The following is a 13,511-nucleotide window of genomic DNA, read 5'->3' on the forward strand; positions in this document are numbered from 1 at the left end:
TCAACATATGCAAATCAATAAATGTAATCCAGCATATAAACAGAACCAAAGACAAAAACCACATTATTATCTCAATAGATGCAGAAAAGGCATTTGACAAAATTCAACAGCCCTTCATGCTAAAAACTCTCAATAAATTAGGTATTGATGGGACGTATCTCAAAATAATAAGAGCTATGTATGACAAACCCACAGCCAATATCATACTGAATGGGCAAAAACTGGAAGCATTCCCTTTGAAAACTGGCACAAGACAGGGTTGCCCTCTCTCACCACTCCTATTCAACATAGTGTTGGAAGTTCTGGCCATGGCAATCAGGCAGGAGAAAGAAATAAAGTGTATTCAATTAGGAAAAGAGGTCAAATTGTCCCTGTTTGCAGATGACATGATTGTATATTTAGAAAACTCCATTGTCTCAGCCCAAAACCTCCTTAAGCTGATAAGCAACTTCAGCCAAGTCTCAGGATACAAAATCAATGTGCAAAAATCGCAAGCATTCTTATACACCAATAACAGACAAACAGAGAGCCAAAACATGAGTGAACTCCCATTCACAATTGTTTCAAAGAGAATAAAATACCTAGGAATCCAACTTACAACGGATGTGAAGGACCTCTTCAAGGAGAACTACAAACCACTGCTCAATGAAATAAAAGAGGATACAAACAAATGGAAGAACATTCCATGCTCATGGGTAGGAAGAATCAATATCGTGAAAATGGCCATACTGCCCAAAGTAATTTATAGATTCAATGCCATCCCCATCAAGCTACCAATGACTTTCTCCACAAAATTGGAAAAAACTACTTTAAAGTTCATATGGAACCAAAAAAGAGCCTGCATTGCCAAGTCAATCCTAAGCCAAAAGAACAAAGCTGGAGGCATCACGCTACCTGACTTCAAACTATACTTCAAGTAACCAAAACAGCATGGTACTCGTACCAAAACAGAGATATAGACCAATGGAACAGAACAGAGGCCTCAGAAATAATGCCACATATCTACAACCATCTGATCTTTGACAAACCTGACAAAAACAAGAAATGGGGAAAGGATTCCCTATTTAACAAATGGTGCTGGGAAAACTGGCTAGCCATATGTAGAAAGCTGAAACTGGATCCCTTCCTTACACCTTATACAAAAATTAATTCAAGATGGATTAAAGACTTAAATGTTAGACCTAAAACCATAAAAACCCTAGAAGAAAACCTAGGCAATACCATTCAGGACATAGGCATGGGAAAGGACTTCATGTCTAAAACACCAAAAGCAATGGCAACAAAAGCCAAAATTGACAAATGGCATCTAATGAAACTAAAGAGCTTCTGCACAGCAAAAGAAACTACCATCAGAGTGAACAGGCAATCTACAGAATGAGAGAAAATTTTTGCAATCTACTCATCTGACAAAGGGCTAATATCAAGAATCTACAAAGAACTCAAACAAATTTACAAGAAAAAAACAAACAACCCCATCAACAAGTAGGCGAAGGATATGAACAGACACTTCTCAAAAGAAGACATTTATGCAGCCAACAGACACATGAAAAAATGCTCATCATCACTGGCCATCAGAGAAATGCAAATCAAAACCACAATGAGATACCATCTCACACCAGTTAGAATGGTGATCATTAAAAAGTCAGGAAACAACAGGTGTTGGAGAGGATGTGGAGAAATAGGAACACTTTTACACTGTTGGTAGGACTGTAAACTGGTTCAACCATTGTGGAAGACACTGTGGCGATTCCTCAGGGATCTAGAACTAGAAATACCATTTGACCCAGCCATCCCATTACCGGGTATATACCCAAAGGATTATAAGTCATGCTGCTATAAAGACACATGCACACATATGTTTATTGCGGCACTATTCACAATAGCAAAGACTTGGAACCAACCCAAATGTCCATCAATGATAGACTGGATTAAGAAAATATGGCACATATACACCATGGAATACTATGCAGCCGTAAAAATTGATGAGTTCATGTCCTTCGTAGGGACATGGATGAAGCTGGAAACCATCATTCTCAGCAAACTATTGCAAGGACAAAAAACAAACACTGCATGTTCTCACTTATAGGTGGGAATTGAACAATGAGAACACTTGGGCACAGGAAGGGGAACATCACACACCGGGGCCTGTTGTGGGGTAGGGGGAGCGGGGAGGGATAGCATTAGGAGATATACCTTATGTAAATGACGAGTTAATGGGTGCAGCACACCAGCATGGCACATGTATACATATGTGACAAACCTGCACGTTGTGCACATGTACCCTAGAACTTAAAGTATAATAAAAAAAAAAACCATACCATTACCATAAAACAAATGTGACCCTTAATTATAGGTTTTGTTCACTCATGAAAACTTGCCAGGAACTCATAGTCCTTGTCACTGTCCATTCTATCAAACACAAATCCTTCAATCTGTTTTAAAAATAGCAAACCTGGGTGGGAGGAGGGCGAGCATCAGGAAGAATAGCTAATGGATGCTGGGCTTAATACCTGGGCAATAGGATGATCTGTGCAGCAAACCACTATGGCACACATTTACCTATGTAACAAACCTGCACATGCTGCACATGTACCCCTGCACTTAAAAGTTGGAAGAAAAAAGTTGTTAAGCTTGACTCTCTCATCTTACCATGTCATTTCTATTTCTCCATTTGTTTATGTTCCCCATTTCTTTTTTCTGCTTTAATTGAATAAAAGTAATAATTTAAAAAAATAGAAAAATAAAAATAGCAAACCTTCCCCTGCCAGCATTCCCCATCCCCTCCCCCGTTTTGTTTTCTCTCCTTAGTATTTACCACACTCCGACATAACACAGATTTTACTTATTTGCTCTCTATCTCCCCATCCCCACATTAGAATCTGAGTTTCATGGATACAGGGATTTTTATGTGTTTGGTTCACTGCCATGTCTATGCCACCTGGAATGGGATCTGACACATAGTAGCTTGAAAATTATTTGAATAAATGGGTGAATAAACATCATTTAAGATCCTCTATTGGTTGCGCTTCCCATACCATAACTAGTCTCATATGACTACCAACTCAGCTTCTCCAGTTAACCAAGGTTTCTGATCCTCATCCCCTGCCCAAGGCTTATTCATTTATCCCCTGTCATTTCTCCCTGCTTGTCATATCACTCATTTATTTATTCAGTTACAGATTTATTGACTGCCTACTGTGATCCAAGCAATGTGCTAAATGCTAGGGACATACAGGTAAATAAAACTGACACGAGCCTTACCCTCTTTAATAATCCTTTACTTTTTTTTTTTCTTTTTTTTGAGACAGAGTCTCACTCTGTCGCCCAGGCTGAGGTGCAGGGGCGTGATCTCGGCTCACTGCAACCTCCGCCTCCCAGGTTCAAGCAATTCTCGTGCCTCAGCTTCCCGAGTAGCTGGGATTACAGGTGTGTGCCACCACACCTGGCTAACTTTTTTGTATTTTTAGTAGAGACAGGGTTTCACCATGTTGGCCAGGCTGGTCTTGAACTCCTGACCTTAGTTGATCTGCCTGCCTCCCAAAGTGCTGGGATTACAGGCGTGAGCCACTGTGCCCAGCCTAATAATCCTTTTCTATTCAAAGATTACTTTGAGACCCAGCTACTCCCTCTGTTCTTGGCTTCTCTGTACTGCTGTCTCCGACTTTACAGTCCTGCCTTTGAATGGTACATTTTCATAATGCCCTGGAGAAAAATTTTAAAAATCTGTGTGCTTTGGTTGGTTGCTATCCAATTTTGAATAGAGTTCTTTTAATAGAGAGTTAATAGAGCAGGGAGCAAGTCATGCTCACTTCTAAGGAGACCGTAACTACATCCCTTTAGAGTTACTTTTGGGCCACACTGGAACAGATGCTGTTTCCTAACAGTGATCATCGCAATTCCAGTGTCATGAGGCCTGACTGTGTGGCATCTAAGACGATTTGCTACATCTTCCCACTTCCTTGTGTTTGCTGTATCCAGAGGTAATCTGAGAGTGCTTCTTTTACATCCTGAAAAAGCCTAATTAACCTATCATTTTTAGCCTCAAGGTTATTATTATTGACTGCTCCAACTACATAGGAGGCTAAGCTCCTAATGGACAGAGTCCTGATATCCAAGGATGCCTAGCCCCAGGCCTGTCTGTGCCTTTCACCAGAGTTTTGGGAGCACTTAAACCTCCACCCCAGCATTTCCCATGCTGTGCTCTGTGGATCATTAGGGTCCTGAAAGATAGTAACGAATTCTGCAAAAAGAGGGTTTCATAGCCAAGTAAGTCCAGGAATGTCACATCCTAAATCTCCCATTTGGGGATACAGGGTACATAATGAGAATATTAATGTATTTCTAAATGTTTCAATTTGTTAAACCCAGTCAGTGTTTCCCAGCCTAAGTTAACAATGGTATCTTTTATTCTCAGTATACCACTGCCATCTCAGAGGACATTACTGCTCAGGAGAAAACTGTTTGGCAAATTCCATTTTACCTTCATGTCATCTCCAAATGAATAGCAGCAAATGGCTTTAAGAGAGTGAGAGAGGAGGGAGATATAAGATATTCCCCACCAGTAGTTCTTGAGGGTCACAAATAGAGGGAGAGAACTTGATTTTATGGAACAAATACTAGACTTCAAGTCAGAAGACTTGTGACTTAGTCCTAGCTCTGCCACGTAACTAACGGTATGTTGTTGGGCAAATCATTTTAGCTCAAGCCTCAATCTCATCTCCCAGGAAGGAGACACGTTTTAGGATAGCCATACCCCATTCTTTGAAAGAGCTGGGCAGTTTAGGAAGTTTCTATATAGCAGGTTTAATGCCTATTTAAAAAGTGTTCTTCTGGGTGAATTTTTGGGCCCATGTTTTTGAAGTCCTCTTTCGGATGACTGGTGCCTTCCACTCTGTTGATGGAGGTAGCTGACTCTTTAGACATGAAGCTCCAGGCTCTCAAAACCCAAAGCAGTATTTCTGAATGAACATTGGAAACAAATTGAGTCTGGCATATATTTATGTTAGCCTAATTAATAGGATAATACCTAGAGAAGTCTTAAACCTTATATAGAATGGAGGAAAATATAGGTCTATAATATTGCAAATAAGCCATAAATGAAATTTGAGACTTCTTATTTTTAAACTAGATTGACTAGCTTCTTTTTCTGAGCACACAATTTTCAAAGATGGAAATTGGTGACATGGAGTTGAAACTGCAAAATAAATTTGTAGTACTGCACTGATTTATATATATTCTAACATGACAGAGGAGAGGAAGGCAATAATCACTTCTGGGGAGGCTTCCTGTAGTCCTTGAGTTAGAGAAAGACTCTTCCATTCTTTAACTCAGGAGAGAAAGATTAGTTCCCAAACCTGTCCTCTGCAAAGAAGAAATTCTATAATGACTTCTTTACACTTTACACTTGCAAATAATGCTCTAGAGGGAACTAGGTCACACTTGATGCTTTTCTCACCATTAAAATATGTCTGCTGAGGCCGGGCGCAGTGACTCACACCTGTAATCCCAGCACTTTGGCAGGCCGAGGAGGGCGGATCACTAGGTCAGGAGTTCAAGACCAGCCTGGCCAAAATGGTGAAACCCCATGTCTACTAAAAAGACAAAAAAAAGCTGGATGTGGTGGTGTGCACCTGTAATCCCAGCTACTCAGGAGGGTGAGGCAGGAGAATTGCTTGAATCTAGAAGGTGGAGGCTTCAGTGAGCCAAGATTGTGCCACTGCACTCCAGCCTGGGCGACAGAGCGGGACTCAGTCTCAAAAAAAAAAAGTCTGCTAAAATGACAACTACAATTAAAAACACTTATGAACTAGGTTTAGAAGGTATCTGTACACTGAAATAACTTACATAAATGTTAGTCTCTATCTGCTTGGAATTTGATATAAACATTGATGACAATAAATAGTTGGTTTTAAAAAAGACAAGATTGTATTTCCATATAGGTTAGTTCAAAGTTACTGTAGTCATCTCTAAATAATTGCTGGACTGTTGCAATAAATTTGCAATAAATTCAATGTGATATTTGCTAAATGAGCATGCCTGCCATCTGATTACTCAGACTGTATTTTTGCAATTTCACAGATAAACAAGGCCCAGTAGAGATTACTATAGTCATCTTTAAATAATTGCTGGACTGTGGCAATAAATTTGCAATAAATTCAATGTGATATTTGCTAAATGAGCATGCCTGCCATCTGGTTACTAAAACTGTATTTTTTCAACTTCATAGATACACAAGGCCCAGTAGCACTGAGATGTAAGGAGCCGATATGAGCCTGAGGATCAATTCCAAAGCAATTTGAGAGTTCAAGCCATTCATTTGTTTTCAGCACAAAGTGTTCTCCACATAACAAAACAATGAGACTAACTTATCTGTCTCTTTCCTGTCCTGGTATCTTTAAAAATGTCCATCATGACAGGTTGCAAATGGGCTTAACAATATTCAGCCAACTTTGGGGACCATGAAGAATGGAAAACAGTCAGTGTGCTGCTTGCACCATGTCCTACTTGGTTCTGGTGCCAGCAGCACTATTCTTGCTGGTCTCTTCAAGGTGCACACAGAAGAAGTGGCTGAATGATATGGCAAAAGTCTCCATGTATCTATGGAAGTGGGGAAAGGAGGTCCCAAACCAACCTTTTCATCAGGCTCCTGGCAAGCACCTCCCCATACCACACCAAAAGCAGAATTAGTAGCGTTGAATACAGTGCCTGAGGGGGTCAATACATGCTGATTATACACAACTACCTGGGAAGTCTGAGAATAGTTATATAAAGGATGCTAGAAGAGTGCTTATCCTAGTTTCTGTAGCCATTGTGATCCATGTATTGGATATATGCCTAATAGTCCAGGCTGTCTCAACCTCGGTACATTGACATTTTGAGCTAGATAATTTTTGGTTGGGGATGGGGTGGGGAACGCTATTTTGTGCATCGTCTGAGGTTTAGCATCATCCTTGGCCTCCACCCACTAGATGCCAGTGGTGTTCCTCCCCCTAGCAAAAATGTCTCCAGATATTTTCAAGTGTCCCAATGTCCCCAGGGAAGAGGAGCCAAAAATCACCCCTAGTTGAAAGCCACTTATCTAGTCTGTATATTCAGGACATGGACCAGAATTAGAATGATTATACTCTCCTCTCTTTTTCCTGAATCAGTATTTCTTCATCTACTTATTGAATTATTATATTCTCTTAATCTGCTTTTATTCAGTTTTCTCTGTTCTCATACACCTGAGGGTTGGGGGGAGCCTTTCAAGGTATTGCCACATAAGTTAAGAAGAGCTAAAAAGAGACCTGTTTCTCCCTTAGGAGAAAGGAATATTAAAGAGAAAACATTCCACATAGAAATTGGATCAGTAGCTAAGGAGGCTGTTTTGCAGAATGAGTTTAAGATGGCCTAAGCTGAAATTCATGTGTCTGTGAGCCCAGAAGAACCTTTGTATGTTAAAAGCAACTACTTTCATTTGTTTGCTACTGTCATACAAAAGTATCCTTCTGTCAAACAGATTTTTTTTTCTTTCTTGGCTTTGTTTTTATTTACTTCCTATTTATATTAACACTATCAGGAAGATACCCGTGTGGGCTCCAGGAACAGACTGTCTCAGTAACTCCTCCCCCTTCAGAAGCACAGTAAGTAGTCCCGAGAACTGAAGCAATGAGGAGCCTCTAGAGTGATGATTTGTGTCTGCTCTTTTTTTATATGTGAAAAATTTGAATCTTAGAATACTGACTTAAACCCAGCCAGTGGGCAATCTGCTTGAAAATGACTACACATTCATATGTAAGGGTAAGAAATAATTTATGACAAATAAATCTCATGAAAAATTCTAATTTCATTCATGTTGCTACAAGTATAGCTTCATGCTTTAAAAAAAAATGCGGGCTGGTAACATTTTTCTATCTTACTTACAGTGTAGAGTTAAACAGGTGCCCTTACCTCTCCTCCAGTGCATGGAAAAGGACTGGAGTATTTAGAAGTACAAATGGCGCCCTTCTTGACAACATCATCTTCCAGGCCAAATGTAGCGGAGCAGTTAGTCGCAAAGTACTTATAGGGCTTCCATGTTTTCCCAAAGTCCTGGGAGCGGTCCAGCACCATGGCAGCCGGCCTGGGGGACTTGAACATCACAATTAGGTGAGTGAAGTAGAATTCAGCTTCCAGGTCTAACTGGATCTTTTCTCTGTGCACATCCTCCGCAGACTGCCACCATGTGCGAGGAAACCGGAAGGATGAGTCTGCCATGGCAGATGGCAGGTGAGCCAGGTGAGGATGGGCAGCATTGCATTTGTCACATTTGGGCTGCCGACAAGTCAGATCCGTGTTCTCACTGTAGAAGCAGTACAGTTCGGTAGCATTCTGACCGCAGGTGGTGTCTGCCCAGAGTTTTCGCCCCAAAGCCAAATTTCCCATCCGAGGGTTGCAGGCTTTTTCACAGCGGGAACTCACTCCAGCTACTCCACTCAGTCCTAAGAAAGGGAAAGCATGCATGATGCAAGACAAACCCATCTGGAAAGCTCTTTTGGCCACCTAGTCCATCGACAACAGTCAAGGATCTCCCCAAAAGCGCTTGAGACTTTCGATAAATGGCAAATTCTACCATGCTCCACCATGTTCCTGTTTGAGCATGAACACTGTTCTGCATTCACAATGCATTCGTGTGTGCGTGTGTGTGTGCGTGTGTGTGTATTTGCTTTTTATGTTCAGATGTAAAATTCACATCACAGAAACAAACACTTTAGGCAGAGGGCAAGAGGAGGGAAAACAGAACCACCAGGGTGAAGATTATTGGCCTAAAACTTTTCAAGTACTTTGCCTTATAAATGTTTTCTGTATTTCAAATACATTGATGTGTTTTTGAAGTCATGACTATTGAAAAACCATAGTGTTTTTAAGACCACCTAAGTTAGTCTTTCAAATTTAATGTGAGTCCTTCACATGATTTAACATGTTTATTATGAGAATGTATTTAGAAGGAAATGTGGAATTCTATTTTCTTTATATTTTTAAGCCAGGGAAGGGGTAAACTCCCTAGGAAAAGCAATATGAGATATTTAATAAATATACAATGGGTCCTCATTTAGAGGGAGGCAAAGCTAGAGACCTTTGGAGTTCAGATGTGCACTATCAGTTTCTAACATTACGTAAACATAACTAAGAAAAAAACTCTCTGAACTGCCAAATGGCAGAAAAGCTTATTTTACATGCTGTCTCTTCAGGGTTTCTACCTGTGACAGGTTATATAGTAGTTAACTGTTTGCTTAACAGGAGAGTGTCTACAGTCTGGCAGCCACTAACAGCACCTTTAAATATTATCTGTGAACTACAACACCTTCTTTAAAAAACACACTTTTCCTCCCAAAGGTCCAACAGACTTTAATGTTTTAAAATGACTTAAAATGATAAACATTATCCACTTATTAACATTCTGAGTACATACTATAATCCTTTGATTTGCGTTTGTCATTTTAATTGTGAATACCTTAAGCAAAAATCATCTATTTTAAAGGTTAAAACAGAGGGGGAAAGAGGGAAAAGGAAATCAACCCTTAAATTCTGGCTAATTGAATGTTTCTGCTGCTTAAGAAGCAGTACCTCTGAACTGTTGTCATAGTAAGGATTGGAGGAGGCCAAATGACAGCTTAGGCTGCAACAGAGACATTTCACACACTGACAATGGCCAACCCCACGAAGCCTTGCAACTAAAGGGCTTCCTTAGGCATTATTTTTTAAATGTCAAATTAAAGTGTGCATTATGCCTGGGTTCTGTTTGCCACTTTTCTCATTAGCTGGGGCAACAGTTGCTTGTGGCCAGAAGCACACGAACACACAGTGTGCTATGACTCACCTGTAAAAAATTTCAAGGAAAATCATATACTGCCTGTACAAGTATTTTTGACTTGAAACACTTGCCTTGTGATGTTTATTTACAACCTTTCAATGGCTTGCATGTTTTTGCCATAATATGGTTTGAGAAGGAAAAGGTTTTTTTTAAAGCTCATATTTTAAGAGTGCAAGAATTAAAGTAAAATCTTAGGCCTTTAATAGGTCCCTGGGAAAAATATCCAATAATTTTAAATGCCCCTAAACTCCTAAGTCCAGAAAAGATTTGAGCCAGATAAAGAATCCGTGGGGCAAAATACTTGGAGTCACTCAAGGGACTATTCAATGATACTAAGGATGCTCCTGTGACTTGGACTGGTTTGGGATGCAGACTGGAAAGCCTGGATTTTGCTGGGTGCCAGCGGCCCTCAGGGAAGAGTGGAAGCTCAAGGGAGGAGATGCGTGCTACAATGTTCTGTAGCCACCAGCGCGTCCCTCTAGCCCAGGCGCCCCTTTCTGAAGCAGTCAAGATCCGCACGAGAGACTGGATGTCTGCAGACTCCCTCACATCTCTCCCCCTCACCTACAGGGCTGCGCTTACGCCTAACTGGAAACCAGGTGACCCGCAAGAGGGAGGGAGAGGAGCAGAAGGGGCTCCCGAATACAGAAACCACGAGCCAGGAGCCGGTGGCCTAGGGCAGCCCAAGAAAGCCAGGATGGGAGTGCGAGGGAGAGGGCATCTGCCGACGCCGACGCCGGTTGTTCAGTTACAGAGCCAGGGAGCAGACCCGCCTCCGACCTCCCGCAGAGTCTCTGCCAGGGTACCAATTCCCCAGGGGCGGCCAGCCAGCTCAATGCAAGCCCGGGGTGATCACCACCTATCGTCCAAGCCAGGAGTCCCACTGCGTTCCAGTCACTGCTCCGGGGAGAGGGCGCTCAGCCCTGCCCCAGGTGTCCTTACCTGGTTCTCTAGTACCCAGCACCAGGTCAGGGACACCAGCGATCGGCTTCCACCAGAGACCGGCCCCAGCCCACGCGCGCCCAGGGTCTCTGGGCCACCCCTCCTCATCATTCCTTAGGCCATGAAGTGCCGGGGGATGGCGAGCTGGGTCCTTTGTTCCCTCACCAAGTGGAAAAGCAGTTTTTCAACAAGCCAAACCAAGAAAGAAACCCCGGTCGCAGTATCCCCGGCAGGGCGCACCCAGGATAGCTGGTTATCCAAGCGCATGTGTATCCCAGTTGTAAAAATAAATCAATAGTATTTGAAACTGCGGAGCCCCGGGGAAAGGAGGCGGAACATGGCCACTCATTTCACCCTCGGGAGCAGCGCTCTGCGCTCGCAGCCCTGGCTCCCCTGCACCCCCGAGTCCCGAGATGGGTTAGAGAAGCAGCGAGGGAAGGGGTGGGGGCCCCGCCGCGTCACCACCCACCTGCGGCCACCACCGTGCAGCCCCAGAGCAGCAGCAGCCGCGCGCAGCTCCCCATGGCCGGGAGGAGCCGGGAGCAGCCGGGCCGGGCGGGTGCCGGAGGGAGCCGAGACCTCTGGGCTGCGGGATGAAGCGCCGCCGTCCTCGGGAGGGAACCGGGCCCTGGTTTCTTCCTCCTCCTGGGGCGCCGGGCTCGGTCAGCGGTCGCCGGCAGCTGGGAGCCAGGGGCCGGGACCGCGCGGGGAGGTGGGGTGACCCTCGCGCACCGGCCTGGCGGGTCCCGGGCACCTGGGGGGCGGCGGGAGCCCCGGGACCATAGCCGGCCTGGCTGCGCTGCCCCGCGGAGCGGCCCTGCGGGCTCGTCTGCCGCTAGCCCGGGGCTCGGCGCCCGCAGCCGCCGCTGAACTTTGCGAGACCTTTCACTTCCCGGCCGCCGCCGCCGCCTCCTCCTGGGCGTCCTCCTCCGCTTTTCCCACCTCTTCTGGCTGCCCCGGCTCCGTCCCGTCCTTCTCCACGGGCAGTTCCATGCGATGCATTTTTATTGCACCGACGCCGCGGCGCTCCGGTGCCAGCCCTCCTCCCCTCGCACCTCCACCCCTTCCTCCCGCCCGCCCCCCGCGCTTGACAGCCCGGGCGGCGCAGCCCGCGGGATCGGATCGCCGCTGCCGCTGCCGCCCGGGGGGGGGGGTCCCCCGCGCCCCGACCGACGCCCCCGACGCCCGGCTGCCCGCTGGTCCCGGTCGCCTCAGCCTGGCCCCCGGCTGCCCTGGCGCCTCTCCTGGCCCGCGCCCTGCATCTCCCTAGTGACCCCCCTGGTGCCCTGCAGCACCCACAGGCCTCCCCTGGGAAGCAATCTCCCACCTTCTCCCGGAACATTCCTAAGAGCAGTAGACTCCCTCTAGATCAGGTCAGGGCATGCCAAGGGGCTTAAAAAACCGCGAAACAGGCTAGCGCCTACTTCCCACATCCCCCAGCGAAACAAGCCCTCCCTCCTCCTCCAGTCACCCCCTCTCGGGGAGTCCCACGACCCGGGGACGGAACACCCCAACCCAGCCCCGGGTCACCCGCACTGAGAGCGCGCCAACTGCTAAGCGGCGTTCGCCGCTTCTCTGCTGCCTTTTGCGGGGGTAGGGGGATGTCTCGGCTAAACAATCGCTGCCTACATGATCCGAAGGTGTGCCCACTTTGGTGTAAGAGGTATTGCCTAACTCAAACTCAAGGTGCTGAAGGAAAAGGGTCACAGGATTAGCTAGTCGGCAGTGTAAGAACATCGTTGTCCAGAGGCAGGGCAGGGGCACGACAAAGGGAACTCTTCGGTCCTTCCAAGCGTTCTCCCTTTATAGAGTATGCCGTGCTGTGAAACAGTGTTAGGAACTAACTTATGGGGAGCAATTTAGTAGCAACCACACGCAGCTAATTGCAGATAGGATTGCTCAGGGCTGGTGCTTCTGGAAAGAGATTAAATAGCAGCCGAGTCTGAGATTTTTGCAAGTTCTGTGAAAATATAATTCTACTTACACATCCAGGGAAACTGGCAAAAGTTAAGTCGACAGCAATTTTGTATTGCAGTGTTCATTTTGTTCCTTTGAATATTTTCCAGAAAATTAACTACGTTCCAGATACCATTTAGTCGTTGTGTCTGTTACAGATGAGGATAATTCAGAGCTTTGGGATTCATGTAGATATTATTTACAATGACCCAGCCAGGAACATATAAGAAGTTTATATCTCCCAGGGGGATCTGGGTTGAGGTCAGCATAATCCATTTGGGCGACATTAAAATTATTCTTCTGGCCAACAGAGGAAAGTAGCAGAAGGTGTGGACAGCAATTCATGTAGCATCACCTGCTTTAGAAAATAAACGCTTTTTGAGTTCCCAAATACTGGCAATGGTGGGGCTTTCTTCACATCTCCTAATGGAGCCATTGAAACACCTCTCCAATTAATCTTTTTACCAAATAAATGATAGGAAACTATAACAGCCAAAGGTTCTTAGCATAAATGTTAACTTAATAGCCAAGGCAAATTAAACAAAGGGGTGGATGCACATTTATTATTAACTTCTGAGTCTAGTATATTTAGGCAGAACTAATCCATTTCTGTTTTTTAATTAACAAATAAACTTGTATGTATTTATCATGTACAACATGATGTTTTGAAATATGTATACAGCGTGGAATGACTAAATCTAGCCAATGAACATATGCATTTTTGCATATTAACATACATTTAAGAATACACTCACTGTCTTAGCATTTTTCAAGAGTACAA

General features: G+C 44.5%; 1 protein-coding gene and 1 long non-coding RNA gene across 5 annotated transcripts in view; both read right to left on the reverse strand.

The window, feature by feature from the left end:
* Positions 1-11,754, reverse strand: part of NTN4 (netrin 4) — a 133,665-nt gene extending 121,911 nt beyond the window's left edge. Inside the window, exons 1-2 of one of the 2 annotated variants that reach the window (XM_016924014.4) lie at positions 11,244-11,754; positions 7,930-8,459 (exon numbers count right to left, since the gene is read on the reverse strand). In XM_016924014.4, the coding sequence (XP_016779503.3) occupies positions 7,930-8,459; positions 11,244-11,298 (585 nt within the window). In that variant the 5' untranslated portion in view covers positions 11,299-11,754. Of the gene's footprint in view, positions 1-7,929; positions 8,460-10,774; positions 11,185-11,243 lie in introns of those variants that run through there. The other variant, XM_016924015.4, reaches the window with a different exon arrangement.
* Positions 11,755-12,722: 968 nt separating this feature from the next.
* Positions 12,723-13,511, reverse strand: part of LOC107967605 (uncharacterized) — a 64,219-nt gene continuing 63,430 nt past the window's right edge. For 2 of the 3 annotated variants that reach the window (XR_010148393.1, XR_001708195.4), the window contains exon 4: positions 12,723-13,085. This is a non-coding gene — a long non-coding RNA (uncharacterized LOC107967605). Of the gene's footprint in view, positions 13,089-13,511 lie in introns of all 3 variants that reach the window. The other variant, XR_010148394.1, reaches the window with a different exon arrangement.

Source organism: Pan troglodytes, chromosome 10 (genome assembly GCF_028858775.2).
Source record: "Pan troglodytes isolate AG18354 chromosome 10, NHGRI_mPanTro3-v2.0_pri, whole genome shotgun sequence".
NCBI classification, from domain to species: domain Eukaryota; kingdom Metazoa; phylum Chordata; class Mammalia; order Primates; family Hominidae; genus Pan; species Pan troglodytes.